This window comes from Phascolarctos cinereus, unplaced genomic scaffold (genome assembly GCF_003287225.1).
Source record: "Phascolarctos cinereus isolate Bilbo 61053 unplaced genomic scaffold, phaCin_HiC Scaffold_5;HRSCAF=322, whole genome shotgun sequence".
In the NCBI taxonomy this organism is placed as follows: domain Eukaryota; kingdom Metazoa; phylum Chordata; class Mammalia; order Diprotodontia; family Phascolarctidae; genus Phascolarctos; species Phascolarctos cinereus.
The window spans coordinates 177,706,022-177,723,762 of record NW_027555958.1 but is presented as its reverse complement, the minus strand read 5'-3'; the positions used below and the strand labels follow the sequence as shown (position 1 = coordinate 177,723,762).

General features: G+C 36.7%; 1 protein-coding gene across 1 annotated transcript in view; it reads left to right on the top strand.

Moving 5' to 3' along the window:
- SPACA1 (sperm acrosome associated 1) overlaps nt 1-11,336 on the top strand; it is a 40,023-nt gene extending 28,687 nt beyond the window's left edge. The window contains exons 7-8 of the mRNA XM_020963046.2: nt 2,884-3,004; nt 11,100-11,336. Of these exons, the coding sequence (XP_020818705.1) occupies nt 2,884-3,004; nt 11,100-11,256 (278 nt within the window). The 3' untranslated portion in view covers nt 11,257-11,336. The remainder of the gene's footprint in view (nt 1-2,883; nt 3,005-11,099) is intronic.
- The last annotated feature ends 6,405 nt before the right edge of the window (nt 11,337-17,741 follow it).

The window sequence follows — 17,741 nt, the reverse complement described above, 5'->3', positions numbered from 1 at the left end:
AAGATTCTATGATCTATCATGTTTGGAAAAAAAAATTTGAGGCTTTTGGTTGGCCTGTAAGCTCAATATTAGTGAGTGGCATGATGTGGTAGCCAAAAAGTTAATGTTATCTTGAGCTACATTAAAAGAATCATTGCTTTGGAGACTAAAAAGGTGATGGTGTCTCTGTATTTACACTGATCAGACCATTTCTAAAGTGCTGTGTTCAGTTCTGGGTGCCACCATTTAAGGACAATGACAAGTTAGAGCCTCCAAGATGGGGAAGAGTCTTGAGTCTCTGTCATATGAGGATTGGTTGAAGGAACTGGATATATTTAGCCTAAATGAGAAAACTTGAGTGGGGGGGAGCATGATAGATGTTTTCAAGAATTTGAAGAGCTGTCATGGAAAGTTATGAAGAGAGTCCTGATCTGTGACATGGAAGGTTTAGATTGTATGTAACAAAACATTTCCTGAGTGTAAGGATGTTAGATGCTGAAATGAGTGATGGAGAAAAATAATGGAAATTTACAATCTCGTGCTAGAAAAGAAAATATAACAATGGCTGTTCAATCAATAAATGTACAAGAATCTGTCAAGTGCCCACTGTGTGTCAGGCACTGGACATACAATTAAATAACCCTGACTGTCAAAGGGCAGACATTGCTTTCAAAATGTCTGTTGGATTTCTTCCTGTATTGGTTTAGAAGTTTCAATTGTTGTTCAGTAGTTTCCCAGTCATGTCCAGCCCTTTGTGACTCCATTTGGGGCTTTCTTGGCAAAGATACTTGAATTGTTTGCTGTTTCTTTCTCCAGTTCATTTTGCTGATAAGAAACTGAGGCAGGAAGGATTAAGTGACTTGCACAGAGTCACACAGCTAGTAAGGGTCTGAGGCTAGGTTTGAACTCAGGAAGATGAGTCTTCCTGACTCTAGGTCTGGCATTCTATCCACTGCAGCACCTATCTTTAGTTTATGGCATATCTAGTCTCAAAAAGAGAAGACTGAAAGGACAACTGCATGACCTCTTAAGACAGCCTCATGATCAGAACCAAGCATTGTTCTTTCCCTGCTATAAGAACAGCTGTAGGCTTTCAGAGCTGGAGAGAACTTTGAAATCATCTAGTCCCATTTCCTTATTCTGAGGATGGGAAACAGAATGAGATCCAGAAGAGGCCAAATTATTTGCCCACTAGTGACAGAGTTGGACTAAACCCCAAGTATCTTGACTTTCTTTCTTTCTTTCTTTCTTTCTTTCTTTCTTTCTTTCTTTCTTTCTTTCTTTCTTTCTTTCTTTCTTTCTTTCTTTCTTTCTTCCTTTGGCTAGGCAATGGGGTTAAGTGACTTTCCCAGGGTCACACAGCTAGTAAGTGTTTTGTGTCTGATGCCAAATTTGAATTCAGGTCCTCCTGAATCCAGGGCCAGGGCTCTATCCACTGCACCACCTAGCTGCCCCTCATGATGCCTTTTTTAAAGTGTTAGTTGTATCTGAAGTAATATAAGCCTTTACACTGGGGAAACATAGCCTATCTCTGTCTAAAAACTATTTTTTCAGGTGGCTATTTGACTGCTTAGCTAATATGTCTAAGCTCCAAGAACAGGCAATTTTCACTTACTATTTTAATAATGGAGGAGCAAAATCAGATGTGGCCATGAAGTCGTTCTTGTAATTTTCTTCTTCCTATCCTTATCCCCTTCTCTAAACCTCCTTTTAATTAGCTAGACCTGGGTTGGTGCTGCTTAGATATACTGTGTAGGAAGCAAAAAATTGTGTCTTCTTCTCTTCTTCTTCTTCTTCTTCTTCTTCTTCTTCTTCTTCTTCTTCTTTTCTTCTGTTTCTTCTTTTCTTCTTCTCCTTCTCTTTGCAGGTCTTGCTTTAGACAACTTAAATATATTAAATTTAAGGGTGTTGTCTTTTAAAGTATTCTCTTCACTGCATAAAAATGACTGCTGAACCACTGTTAGTAAGACTGGGATTGTTTGGTTTTTTAGTTTTATTTATTTTATTTTTAATTTATGAAATAGAACACACATTTCTGTAATAGTAGAATAATAAAAAGATGACTGCAATGAAACTGTAAATTTACATGTACAACTTGCTATTCCTTTTAAATATGTAATAAATTTATTGTGTAAATTTCTTTTTTTCCCTTCTCTCCCCTCCCCTAGAAATGGCTGCCATTAGACAAAAATACATACACACCTATGTAAAATTATTCTATTCATATTTCTATTTATCAGTTATTTTTTCTGGATACAGATAGAGTCTTCCCATGTATTTTCCCATTAATGAGAATAGGCTTTACCTTGTATTATCCATGGCCACATGGCATGGTAATGTTTTTACAAAAAGGTTCATGATAATTAAGGCTATAGTCTGTGATGATGAAATAAAATTTCTATTCTGCCTAGAGTTTATGGTCCCAAATGGGGATTAGATACTAAGCTCTTTGAGGGATGTATCTTGATATTCCTAGCAGATAGTACAATACCTAATATGTAAAAAGTGATTAATGGGTACTGGTTGAATACAATTCACAAAGCAGATAATCATGGCTCCTAAATAATGACTGGAAAATAGAAGTTTGTTAGGACAGGTTAGAGCAAAAATCATCTCAATCTCTTCTACAAATGGATTTTTCTGGAATTGAAAAAAGTAAAGATAAAAAGAGATAATATGTGTTTCCCTGTTTAATTTTTTCCTGTTCTTCCTGTTCTCATTTCTGATGCCTCTCTTTGCAGTTCAAATGTAAAGCAAATTTATATATAATTTACTGTCTACTGACACATCCCTGAGCTTTTTAAAATATCTTTTCCCAAGAATTTATTTTCTACTTACATTTCAATATGATTTTTGCTATGATTATAATAATATTAATAACTGAATATATATTTTTTCCTTTAGAATTACAGTCAAGAAGAGTAAGCAGACCACAGACTGATATAATGCTGATATTTGTCCTGGTCATTGGTGTTATTGTTTGTATTGGTGTGATCTTTTCTTTAGTCTTCATAATTATTCACTGGTAGGTAAACAGCTGGATTTTTGCTTTCTTTAATCATGATTCTTCCAATTTTCTACTGAGGGCTAGTTATTATAGTCAATCAACTTTTTGAAATGAGAATGTTTGTAATATCCCTATTACTAGTAAGTCACAGAAAGAGAGTATATGTTCATTTGACAAACTTTTATTAATGCTTATGATATTTAAAGAGCTATTTGAGGCCCTAGGGTAGATAAAAGGATAAATAAGACATTCTTTCTGCTCTCAAGGAGCTTATAAATTAGTCAGCTCCCCAAAGAGCAGGCTAGAAAAATGGGCTGATTTACTTTGGATAAATATAAAATCTTGGATTTGAGTTAAAACAAAATCAACCAAACTCATATTTGATAGAGTAGATAGGGCTATAAAACATGTGAAAAAGACTTAGTAATGCAGGCTTAATAATAATAGCTTATATTTATATAGCACTATAAGGTTTGCACAATCAGCTAGGTGGCACAGTGGAGAGAGAACATCAAGCCCAAAGTCAGGAAGACCTGAGTTCAGTTCTGGCCTCAGACACTTACGGATTGTGTGACATGGGAGACACTGGCACGGGACTGCTCAGCATGGCGTGCCCTCATCACAGAAGGAGCTGTACTCTATGAGCAAAGCAGAATTAAAGTGGCTCAAAAGAAATGCAAGATGCACAAATTTAGAGAATCCACCCCAAATGTTCAGATGGACTATTTGTGCCCGACCTGTGGTAGAGCATTCTGAGCTCACATTGGTCTGATCAGCCACAGTCAGATGCACTATAACTTGACTCTAACATAGTGATGTCATTTTTGGTCCTCTTTGAGAATGAAGGACAACAAGCAGATGTGTGACCCTGGGCCAGTCACTTCACCCCATTTGCCTCAGTTTCCTCATCTATAAAATGAGCTGGAAAAGGAAATGGAAAACCACTTTAGTATCTTTGCCAAGAAAACCCCAAATGGGATCACAAAGAGTCAGACATGACTGAAATGACTGAACAAAATAAGGTTTGCAAAATGCTTTACATATATTATTTCACCTGAATCCCTAAACAACCCTATGAGCTAAGTGCTATGATGATTTCCATTTTACAGATTTAGAAACCGAGTCTTAAAGTAGTTGTGACTTGCTCACACTGAAAGTGAGTGTTTAAGGCGTGACTTGAATTCATGTCTTCCTCATTCCAAGCTCAACAAGCTATCAGACACTATGCTATACTTTTCCTTAACCTCAATAGATGTAATAGACCCATGACCTCTGTGACCCTATGTAGCATCCAAAAAAGCTAATGCTATCTCTGTAAGACTGCATTAATAGAACTGTGGCACCCAAAACAAAGGATATGAAAGTCCCATTTTAGTCTGTGCTAGTCAGAACACATTTGGGACATTGTTTTCAATTACAGGGGCCATATTTGAGGAGAGACATCAACAAATTGGAGTGTACCCAAAGGATGCTTACAAGAAGGTTAAATCCTGCCATTTGAGGAAAACCAAAAGAAACTGAGGACATATAGTCTGGAAAAGAGAACACTTCTAGAGAAGGAGATCATAAGAGTTTTCTTTAGATAGTTGAAGAACTATGGAAAACAAAGATTAGATTACATTCTGTGTGTGTGTGTGTGTGTGTGTGTGTGTGTGTGTTGTGTAGAAGCTTAAAATGGCAGAACTACCTTCCAGTGGATAGAGACTTAATATAAGGAGAAACTTCTTACAATTTGAGCCATAAGATCATACATTTAGAGCTAGAGGAGATAGCAGAGGTCAAATCTACTTCCTTTTAACAAATGAGAATGCAGGCTCTGAGAGGTTGTTACTTGCATGGGGTCATACAGCTAGTAACTATCTGAAGCAAGGTTTGAGCCCAGGTCTTCCTCACTCAAAGTTCAGATCTCTATCTTCTATACAACACTGCCTCTGTAATAGAATGAAGTAGTGGAGTCCCTGTAATTGCAGCTAGTCAAGAAAGATCAGATGACTATTTGTCAGGAAAGTTAGGCTGAGGAAGAGTGTTCTCTATTGGATAGGACATTAGACTAGAATCATAAAAGCTCAGAATTAGAAAGAACCTTGATCCCACCTAGTGCAGTTACTATCTATCCAGGGATCCCCTTACAAAAACATCCTTGCAAGGTTGCCCATTAGTCTCAATTGGACAACTTCCAGTGACGGAGAATTCACTGTTCTTACAATCTTATAATCTCACTGTTCATATAATCTCACTGTTCTTATCTTCTAAGGCAGTCCATACCACAAGCACTACAGCTTGTCAATGTCTCTTCTATAATATGGGGCACTTAAGTGAACATACTACTTCCTCCCAATGTCATCTGACAAGAACAAAGTGCAGCAGGACTGATTCTTATCTCCCTCATTTTGGACACTAAGTTGTTATTAATACTCAATTAGCTTTTTTGTCTATCGTATCAGACTATCGACACACACATATATCTTATAGTCCATTTGTATATATTTTATTTATACATTTTACAAACATACACATTTATACACATACATATACACACATGTAATACATATCTATTCATATATATGTTGTAGATATACTTTACATACACATATATGTGTATATATACCTATATCTATATACGTATATCTATGTACGTATGCATGCACACATCTCTTATAGTCTATAAGATCATCAGGTCTTTTTGACTGTGAGAACATTGAGCCATTCTCTGTCTAGAATTTATGTGGAGGCTTTCTTAAACATAAGTATAGCTCTTTAAATTTATTTTTTACTTTAATTGTATTAGTTTTGTCCCATAGTTATAGTTTCTTAAGCTCTTTTCACATTCCCATTTTGTCATCCAATACGTTGGCTGTCTCTCCCTGATTTATGTCATCAGCAAATATTATATACATGCCAACCATCCATTCATTCACACAAGTTATAGATAACATACATCGATGGTATCATCCTCAAATAAGAAGAAAAGATCCTTGCAGGATATCATTGACTTAGAAAACCACAAATTAACATTACCTATGTTGTATTGTGTTTTTGCTTAATTTCTTAAACACTTTCCAATTACATTTTAATCTGGTTTGGGCTGCACTCCTGAGTTTTGCCAGGGCCCACTGACTGCATGGATATGGAATGACATGGATAGATCCCTGGCATAGTATATAGAGCAATTGATTGGAAGTCAGGAAGATCTGAGTTTGAAACCTGCCTCTACTGCTTACCCTGGGCAAGTCACTTAGCTTGTCTGATCTTATTTTTTCTCATCTGAAAATAGAGATAATAATATAACCTACTTCTTTGGGTTGTTATAAGCATCAACTCAGATAATTTATGTAAAGTATTTAGCAAGCTTTAAAGTGCTATACAAATTTATAGTTTGCAGAGGATTGTTTAGGCATTACCATCCTTGAAAGCAAGGTGATAAACTCAATAATTGCTCGATGTCATTTACAACAAGGCTTTGCTATTTTAAATGTATAATTCTTAGTGGTAACAACCATAAATGAGAAATAAATCTTTCCACGATCACAATTTTTCCATAATGATAGTTTCTTCTCTCTGAGAAGAAGAAAAAGATGATGATGATGATGATGATGATGATGTTTGTTGTAATACATAGAGATCTAGCTTTGGAATTAGAAAGACCTGGGTTCAAGACCTTCCTGACATCTATTATCTGTGTCACCCTGGGCAAATGACAATCTCTCAATGTTCCAGGTAACTTTCAGATTGTAAGATACAGACAGCAGGTACTAATCTACATTAGCAGAGGAAGTTCTTTATCCTAAATCCCTAAACCAATGAACTCACAGGTCCAATAAAGATACAGAGAGTTATTGTTAGAGAAGCAGTGTGGCATAGATTTGGGAACAAGAAGACATGAGTTGAATCCTGTTGCTGATATTTATTAGCTGTGTGATCATGGACAAATCACTATCCACTTTGAACCTCAGTTTTATCAACTGTAAAATGGTTATTATAATGCCTTCAGTACATATTTCATAGAGTCATTGTAGGATTCAAGTAAGATAGTGCATAAAAGTGCTATGCAAATATTAAAGAACTATATACATGTCGCTTATTATTATTAGAGATCTCTCTCTAGGTTGACCTTAATCACTATGCTTAAGATTTAGTCATTCAACCAATTCTTAAACCCACCTAGTTGTTCTCATTCAGCCACATCTACAGTATTCCTCTGTTCTATTAGCCTAGGAACCTGTTAAAAATAGAAATGAGTTTACCCTGGTATGGCCTATTTTTAATGAACCCATGTTGGCTCTCATAATGATCTATTTCCCTTTCTAAAGTGGTCACAAAATTCACAGAATGATAATTGGAATACTCTTACTTCTTCCATCTTTGGGAATTAAGACATTTATCTTCCCCCAGTACTGTGCCATTTTTACTGTCTTCCATAGTTTTTCAAGATCACCAATGAGAATAAAACCATTACTTCCTCAGATTTCTTTGCATCCTGGGATATATATTTCACTTGGACCTTCTAGCCTTAACTCATCAAGAAGAGTTAGGGACTTTCTTAATTTATCTTTACTCACTTATTTTCAGTTTTAATTCCCTGTTAACTATTTTCATTCAATTCCCCACTGACCATAGATCATTCTCCTTGGGAGAAACACAAGCCAAATGTGAATGCGGCTAGTTTGCCTTCTCTTCATCACCTATTACCATCGTCTAATCCACTCCAAGCAGTGGTTATATGCTTTCTTTGATGTCACACAAATTTCTTTTTTCTTTTTCTTTTTTTGAACCGAGCCAATGCTTTCATTTGTATTTGGAATGCCCAGTAAGGTGACACCTTTGACTCCATCTATGAATGCAGAGTTAGATCATTAACTCTGTCAGTCAACAAGCATTTACTAATCACTTACAATAAACCGTATACTGTAGTCCCTTCCCTTGAGCTCACATTCTAAAGGGGTAAAATGTGTAGAAAAATATTTATGTATCTGTGTGTGTATACATACACAAAATCTCTATAGTGTGAGTAGAAGGGATTTTTAGAAGGAAGGCACTGGAATTGAGGAGGCGGGGGGGGAGGGGAGAAGAGAAGGGCTATAAATCAGGAAAAGCCCCTTACAAAAGGTATGTTTCAAGCTGACTCTTGAAGGAAGCCATTGGCAGAGGTGAAGGGGAGAGCATTCCAGGCCATGGTGAGGGCCAGTGAAAAGTCACAGTCAGGAGATGAAGTGTCTTGTGCATTGAACAGCAAGAAGGCCAGTGTTTCTGGATGATAGAATACATAAAGGAGAGAAATGTCTAAGGAGATTGGAAGGTAGGAGGAGGCTAGGTTATGAAGGGCCTTAAAAGCTAAAGAGAAGATTTTATATTTGATCTTGGAGGTGATAGGGAGCCACTGGAGTTTGTTAAGTAAGGGTCAGATCTGCATTTTTTAAGAAAAGAAACACTTCAGCAGCTGAGTGGAAAATGGTTTTGATTGGAGACAGATGAGCTTGGAAAGCGATTGTAATATTGTAATATTATTGATGAGAGCTTGCACAAGGGTGCAGCTGTGTGAGAAATACATGTATATGAGAGTTGTGAAAGCAGGAACAAGTCTTGGCAATAGAGATGTGTGGAACGAGTGTGAGTTAAGAGGAGTCAAGGGTGATAACCTACGTGGTTAGTTTGAGTGACTGGGAGGATAGCGGTACCCTTGACAGTAACAGGGAGATTTGGAAGAGGGAAGTATTTGGGAGGAAAGCATTGAGTTCTCTTTTGAATGTTTTGAACGTTGAGTTAGAGATGTCTTGGTATAATCTGGTTCAAGATATTTAAGAATTTGTTAGGGGCAGCTAGGTGGTGCAGTGGATAGAGCACTGGCCCTGAATTCAGGAGGACCTGAATTCAAATCTGACATCAGGCACATAACGCTTACTAGCTGTGTGACCCTGGGCAAGTCCCTTAACCCCATTGTCTAGCCAAAAAAAAAAGAAAAAAAGCATTTGTTGATAATGTGAGATTAGTGATTTCCTCAGAGTCACTGTTAATTCATGTCAGCAGTAGTACTCAAACCAAAGACTTCCTGATTTAGAGTCAATGACTCAACTTCCTTGAGCCTTATTTATCTCATCTATAAAATGGAGGGCTTGCATTACATAGTCTCTGAGGTTCCTTCTATCTCTATATTTGTAATTCCATGATCTGTTATCCCATAATTTCTATAACTATGCCACACTTCTCCCACATGGGTGCAATCTCTGAAGCCCCCCTTTTTGTTGTTTATAATTAGTTTCAGCTAATTCTGGGCACTCTTCTTTGTGGAATCATCCATTCACTTGTATGTGTCTTCAGTTATTTGCTTGTATTCAGAGGAAATACACATCTTCTATCTGTCTTTTTAAAATAGTTCATTGATGAGTTCCCTGTGCAACCACATCTGTCCTTTTAGATATTTTTAGGCTTTCCTATTCATCTGAAACTTATGTTTATTGTCAGGATTTCATTGTCAAGAACATCCCATTTCTACTGAACTTACTTTCCCTGTATATTTAAAATGATGGTTTCCTGACCACTCTTTCTTTTCCTTCCTTCCTTTTCTTTCATTCATACTCTGTAAAGCCCAGTTACATGCCAAATGATTCTCAGCTTCTTCTTCTTCCTTTTTTTTTTAAGCTTTTTGGTGAGGCAATTGGGGTTAAGTGACTTATCTAGGGTCACACAGCTAGTAAGTGTCAAATGTCTGAGATCAGATGTGAACTCATGTCCTCCTGACTCCAAGGCTGAAGCTCTATCCACTGCACCACTTAGCTGCCCCTCTCAGCTTCTATTTACCAAGAACTGTCAGATGGAGTGGGTTCTTCCTCTCAATGTTCATATCATTTGTATTTTAATAATAGGCTCTTTCTTACTGGTCAAAATTAGGTCCAAAATGGTAGTTTCCTTCATTGCTTGCTCCAACTTTTGAAGGATGAGATATTCAGTAAGGAAAATCAAAACTTTATTGGTTGCTCAGCTTCTAGTAGAATGCCAGAAAATGCTAAAGCTTCTTATCATTACAATATCATAATTATGTGCTGTGTTTCTGGAACTCACTAACAATTTCTCCTTTTGGTTGGGTGGTCCATTGTACTCCTACCACAATCCCATTTCTTTTTCCCTCTGTATTGGTTGTCGCCGAAATGCTCTCCACCTTTATCCTTCTGATTTGTGGATATGCTCAATGAGTATCTCCTTGGGATATATAATACTGCTCTACTCCTTTTGACTGAGGTCTGTCCTTTTGTTGTAATGTGTCAGTAATGAGGAATATCCCAACTCTCAGTCTCCTTGACTTTACATTTTTTGTTCACTTTTTCTATTACCAATACCATGTTTATTTGTCAGCAGGTACCTAAGATCATGAGTATTATTATTGCCCTCTTATATATTGTGTTGTGAATTAATGGGCCACCATAGTGATATTCGGGAACCTAGGTGGGCCATGAATTGAGTGCCAGGCCTGTAGTTAGGAAGACCTGAGTTTAAATCTGGCCTCAGACACTTACTAGCTCTGTCACACTGAGAAAGTGTGTTTTTCTCAGTTTCCTCATCTAAAAAATGAGCTTGAGAAGGAAATGGCCAACCACTCCAATATCTTTGCCAAGAAAATCCCACATGGGGTCACAAAGAGTAGGACACAAATGAAATAATTGAACAACAGATAGTGATATTTACTTTTCTTTAATATACATCCTACTTGTTCTCTGTGATATCTTACTAGGTAGATATCTGTGGATATTTTTTCCTTTCTGTCCCCTCTGAAAGAAGTGTAGCATAATGGAGAAGTGATGAATTTGGAGATGGAGGATCTAGATTCAAATTCCTGCTCTGCCATTTACTTCCTATGTGAAATGGGGCAAGTCACAACCTCTCTCAATCTGTTTCTTTAAATTCAAATCAAGGGGATGGGACTAGATACCCTCTAAGATCCCTTCTATTTTAAAATCTGTAATCCCCTCATTTTTCGTTTAACATCTTTATAAGCATACAGATACATTCTATGTCACACACACATACGTAATGAATGAAAGAACTAATGGCAGATAGGAGAAAGTATAAATTCAAGATCATTTAGTCTTAGATTTAATTTCTGCTTTTTTTTAAATTTTAGGAATACTGTAAAAAAATCCTGGGCAAAAAAAGGCTGTGTTTCAGAGATTCATTCTGAAGAGAGCTCAGTAAGATTCAAAGATGAAGCTTCTATGGAACCATTGCCAACAGATACCTTTGGGACTGAAGAAGATCACTTGACCGAATGGAATGAGTGACATATAAGCTATTAGAAAACAAAGAGCAGCATAGTATGTAAAATGCATTGTTATATAAATAAAATATATACTAAAACATTGACATGCTTGGGGAAGTGGTTTCTTGTAGCATGAAGGTAATGCCTGGCTTTCTGTAGTACAACTTGGCAGGAAGAGGACTAACATTTGATTGTAGAACTGTCTTATTAATACCATTGCCCAGATTATGACATTTAGTTAGACGGGCTGCATTCATTTGCCACTGAAAATAAAGCTAGGAGAGAGGACTCTGAAGGAAATTCTTCCATGCCTTCATTCCCTTATGTTCCATTTCCTATAAGGAAGCAGGGGGAGGGGAAGTGGAAGGAATAAGCATTTATGTACATAGTGCCTATTACATACCAGGCACTATACTAAGCACTTTACACAAATTATCTCATTTGATCCTTATAACAACCCTGCAAAATAGATGCTATTATTATCTCCATTTTACAGTTGAGGAAACTGAGACAGACAGAGGTTAAGTAACTTGTCCAGGGTCACATAGCTAGTAAGTGTGTGAGGCTGGATGTAAATTTAGGTCTTCCTGGCTCCAGGCCCAGCTCTCTCTATACACTGTACTACCTAGCTGCCTCTACAACAGGATCACAAGTGGTTCAATGGTACAGAAAATACCAATTGTTATTTTTGAAAAGCAAAATCCCCAATGTAGCATTCATTCTCTGGATTTTATGCCAAGGACTTACTATCTTGTAGGCATGGAAACAAACTCATTCCACTGAGAAAGGCTGCTACCTCTCCATTAGAATACTCTTGAAGAATGGTCTAAGACTCAGACAGGTTAAGTGACTTGCCAATTATCACACAACTAATAATTATTCAAATATCAAATGCCTATCATGTGTCAGACACTGTGGTAGATGATACGAATACAAAAATGAAACCTCTCCTGCCCTCAAGCAGCTTATAGTCTAATTGCAGAGAAAACATGTACAAAAGTGTATGTGCACACATATACTTATATATGTATAATACAAATAAGAGATACAAGGTGACTTTGATGGGACAGCAACAGTAGCTGAAGGTACCAGAAAGAGGTGATGTAATAACTGTCAGATGCAGGATTTCAATCAAATCTTCATGACTCCAGGTGCAACTACTCATGATGCCATACTGCTTTAGTCTCTATCTTTCAGTACCTGCAAAATTCCAACATATATCACTGGTTATAACCATTTTTATACTGTACTTAATTATGCCATGGTAGAAGTAGTTGGAAATTTTGGAAACAGGCAAGTTAAGATTACTACCTAAAGAATGTTTTAAAGTTTTTCTTATAGCCTCACGACAAGGTGTGAAGGAGAGTAAAGAAGGTATTAAGGAACTTTTCTATAACACCTTCATAAAGTATAAGCATCTTATGATTAAGAAAGAAGGGAACAACATAATTGGCTTCAACAAATTAGCGATACCCATGGAGAGTTAAATAACTAAGCCCTAGAGAATAAGAGAAAGTCAAGGTTCAGAGCAATTATTATGAGACTCCTGCAGGGATCTGGGAGGAAGTGATTTCTTTCTCTTCTTTCCTTCCATCAGCTATGCAGGTGGTCAATAAATTTACTTTTCCAGAAGGAGGCACCCAATCAAGCCTTGGAGAATTAGTGATGCTTAGGGTTCCATAGAGAGAGAAGATAACACTCTAAAAAGATGTGCACACAAAGAAATATTAACAGGAGGGAGTAAGCAACTTCAAGAAGCATGACCCCTGGAAGCAGAGAAGAGAGCTGGCTATGGATTCAAGAAAGAGCTATGCCTGGCAATTGAGAGTTGAGCCACAGAGAGGACTGAATGAAGAGATAAAAGACTTCAATGCTCCCTAGTTTTGGAGTTGAGAATTGGCTCAACACATGTTTTCCCTGCACGGGAGTCTAACTACCATTATAGTCTATATTTGTGCTTCCTTTTCCCAGATTGTGTGTGTGTGTGTGTGTGTGTGTGTGTGTGTGTTTCTTGGCATGAGGGGAGGGATTGTGCTACTGGTTTAACTGAGGAGAGAGCATATTTTATAGTTACTATTTTTAATTTGCTATCTTAGTAAATACATTTGCTTAGTAAATACATTTTATCTAATGACTTTTAGTACAAAAAACATTGGAATAGGTAACCACAAAGTCCTAGTGTAGCACTAAACATCTTTTGGCCCCAATACATGAATGAAAAAGCACATTGGTAAAATAGCTCAAAGAAGGTAAGTAACTTGCCTATGGCAACAAAACTATTGGAATTTGAACCTTTGTGGCTCTGGGTCCAGGGCACTATCCACCATGCCAGTTTCCCTTTATGTGAAATAGAACAATCTGCCATCTGAAATCTGAAAAAAGTTGGATTTTATAAGTTCCTTTCATATATTACTAGATTAGTGCTCAAAATGAATTATCTGTAATTCTATCCCACTGAGTCCATAAGTCAGTATAACCTCAACAGGTGCTACATACAGATAATGAGCTGGCATACAAATTAGTATAAGGAAAACATGCTGGATTATGTTTGTGAAATTATGCTGACTTTTCAATGTTACCAAACTTTTCCCTGCTCTCAAAAACCCATCTTTTGGAAATATTTTCCCATTAAGGCTACTTGGTGATAAGCGTTGGAATATCATGATCCTGAAAGAATGAAAACGACATATAAGCCAAAGGACAGTGGAAAGGTTCACATTGACTAAAACAAATTACAGAAGACATTATCAAAGTTAGGTGAGTAGAATAGGAAGAGGGCTGATCAAGGAGTAAGAGTGGAATTCATCAGATGGATGGTCTAGGTGGTGCCTTGGTATTCAACAAATATGGAAAGAATGAGAAGGCCTCTACTGCATTAGGTAGTTTCTCTATGAAGGACTGCAATTCTAGGGGAAGTCAATCTAAAAGTAATAGAAAGATTTTAAGAATAAAACTCTAAAGATATAAATTGCAAAAGTTTCCCAAGAGAAAGAAAATTGGGAGCTATCGAAAATACCAACATTAATGCGTAGGGAATTCATTTAGCAAATAAGATTAAAATTATAGAGAGGTGAGTTTATTGAAGTGATAGAGAGCCTACAGTAGGGAAAAGAATACTAGGGTTCAAGTCCTATCTGTTACACATATTGGCTGTGTGACTGTTTGCAAGTCATTTTATATCTCAGTATCCAGGAAAGATGACTAAAACTATTAATTTGCAGAGCAGATACTTATCTACATTGCCAAAATGAGCTCTTTTTAACAATGAAAACAGAGGTCTGATAAAAAAAAGAGTAAACCAAAACCCCAGATATGTATAGAAGTTAGAAATAAAACAGGTAACTGAGGAAGAATATGAATAATAATAATTAAGAAGAATACAAATAACATGAATAAGAAGTTACATTCTGAGCTAAGAATAGAGTTAAGAGTGCTAAATTTTGAAATTTCCTAAGGCTGCTGGTAAAGAATAAAGACCAAAAAGAGCACCTTTTTAAAAAGATGAAGCAAAAAAACAAAAAAGATGAAGGCAAAAATGAAGGGCTGACTATTCAGTGGTTTGCTGGTAAGTGTTTAACAACTGGCTCTCCAAGACAAAAAAATTTCACAACACATTTTCTCCATCACTTTCTTAAGACTACAAATCAATAAAACAGTAAACCAAGGCCTGATTTGTAGTGTTTGCCAATTTCTGAGGTATAAATACTCACGATGAAAATTTTCATTAGCTCTTTTGAGCTGGTATGAGCTGGCTGCAGCACAGACTTTACACTACTTATTAGATGGGGGTGATAACATAAGGAAACTTCTTCACTCTTATTTTGCTTTTGTTCTCTCTGGCAAGGAGAATGATCTTCTGACAGAGAAGGATAGAACAAAAAGTGGTTAACAGAGTTGGAGAAAGGAGATAGTAAGAAAACACTTAAGCTTTCCTCAATGAGTCCAAATCATTAGGCCCAGGTAAACCACAGCTTTACAGTACTGAAAGAACTGCCATATTTGAGGGCTTATGATCTTTTTAAATGTCACTATGACTGACCTTTGAAAAGCTGGGAAGAAAGGCATCGGTTAAGATGGTAACATGAAAGATCCTAGATGAGCTCAGTCTTTGTTTGAGTGACATTCTAAAATTTCCTGTGAAAGAACAATGAAAAGTAAACTAAAGTTAAGAGGCTATCAGCTCCTCTACCCAGGACAGGACTTTACACTATGGTTCCTAGAAACCAGTAGGAGAGACAAGACACGGGAGGTGGAGGCGAAAGTGCCAAGACAGCCCACATTGGAGCTACAGCAAGAGATGAAGCCAGTACAATACCTCTTGATTAAAGCAACTGGGGTTTTGCAGGAGGCCAACTACTAGCACTGTCAGTCATATATTGTTGGGGCTTGTCTGGGCCATAGCAAGGGGAATACCCAACTCCTTATTGGGGTCTATACAAGAAGACCAAGACAGGAAGTATAAAGAGACTTAATGATAAAATCTGAATCCTGCAATCAGCGGACTGAGTGAGAATACATGGATTCATGCAGAGGATGGGGCCTAATCCTTAGCCGTTATGTCAAGAATGGGAGAGCCAGGGGCACCCAGATTATAGAGAGGATAGTACCAAGCAAGGCCTGACCATGCCATCCAAGAATGAGGGAGTGAGTAGAGTCTGACCCAAGCACAAAGTCCCTCCCTCCAGAAATTAGGGCTAGAAATTAAAAGTGATTGAAAGAAAACAACACAATACAGAAATACTATTGTTTGAGAAAAAAACCAAGATATAAACTCAGAAGCAAAGAGTAAATATATAATGAGTTCAAATAGAGCCCCAGAAAAAAGAATGATTTGGTCACAAGAACAACAAAAATGGCTAGAATATATGAATTAAGAGAGAAAAAAATGAAATTACAATCCAAATAAAAGCTCAGTAGGAAAAAAAATTGGAAAGGTAATAAATAGCTCATACCAGAAGGTTGTGGACTTCTTGAAAAATAGAATAGGGCAATAAGAACTACATAAGTTCAGGAAACAATAAGATTAAAACAAAGTCCATAACTGGAAAACAGGCCTGGAAAGGAGATCAAGGAGAAATAATTTAAGAATCATCAGAATACCTGAAAAACATGAATGACAACTTTAAAATAACTGAACACCATATTTTAAGATATCATAAAAGAAAACTGTCTAGATCAACAGGAGGGAAAAAATGAAAATAAAAAATATATATATACTGGCTGGGTCCTGAAAGAAATCCTAACTGGAAAACACCCAGAATGCCATAGCCAAAATTCAGAAATTTTAAGTCAAAGGAAAAAAGTATTTTCAGGAGCCAGAAGAAAGAGTTCAAGTACCAAGCAACCACAGAATCACACAAGAGAGCTGTTCTGAAGAAGAAAGGATCTTGGAATACAATATTCCAAAAGGCCAACTCTAAAGGCTTATAGCCCAGAATAACTTGCACAGCAAAATGGAGTATAATCCTACAAGGTAAAAAAAAAATTTAAGAAAATAGAAGACTTCCAAGCATTACTGATGAAAAGACCAGAGTTGGACAGAAACTTGGAAATGCAAACCAGGAGACAAAAGAAACCTGGAAAAGTAAATACATTTATTTGATGGGAAGAGGCTAGATTATGATGAAGTACTAACATTTTAACAGACAGTAAGAAATATGTGTCCTCAGAATCCCATTAGTTTCTTGTATTACAGAGGGAGTAAAGAAAAACTAATACAGAGTCTGGGGATGCTTGGCTCTTTTTTGTTTATTTTAAGAGCAAAAAGAGATTTATTAAGGGAGAAAAGAGGAAAATTGGGGAAGAACTTGCTATCTCTCATAATTATAGTGCCTAAGAAGGAGAAAGGAGAGTACTCATGGACCTCACTCATCTAGAACAGGCAAATAAGGGTTGTACAAAGAGAAAAAGCTTTTTAGAGAGATCCATGAAATTTATCAGGGAAGCAAACAAAAGATAGGAAAAGGATAAGGTAGTTGAAAATAGGTGGTAGAGTTGGGGAAGGAATAGTCACAAACAAGAAAAACTTTAGAGAGTAGATCATGTGTAGAAAAGAGAGAAAGAAAATGTGAGAACCAGCACTAGGTTATAGAATAAGTAAAGAAAAGAAATGAACCTCTCCTTGTTATGGTCAATAGCACCTATCTAAATCAAGAGCTAGCATTAATTATAATAGAGAAATTCTGGAAAAGAAAAATTGATCAGTGGAATAGATCAAATACACAAGATCCAGAATCAGTAATAATAAAGCCAAGGGCACAAACCAAAGGATAAGGATTCACTCTTTGTTGAAAGCATCCAAGACACTTAAAAAGCAGCCCAGGAGAAATTAGGCTTAGACCACCAATTCACCATATACCACAATAAACTTCAAATGTACATAAGACATAGATTTAAAGGTCATAAAGAGGAGCAAGAAGGGAAACACCTTTCAGAACCATGAAGAGTTCTTGACCAAAGTATAGAAAGGATCACAGTTGATAAAATAGATAATTTTAATTACATAAA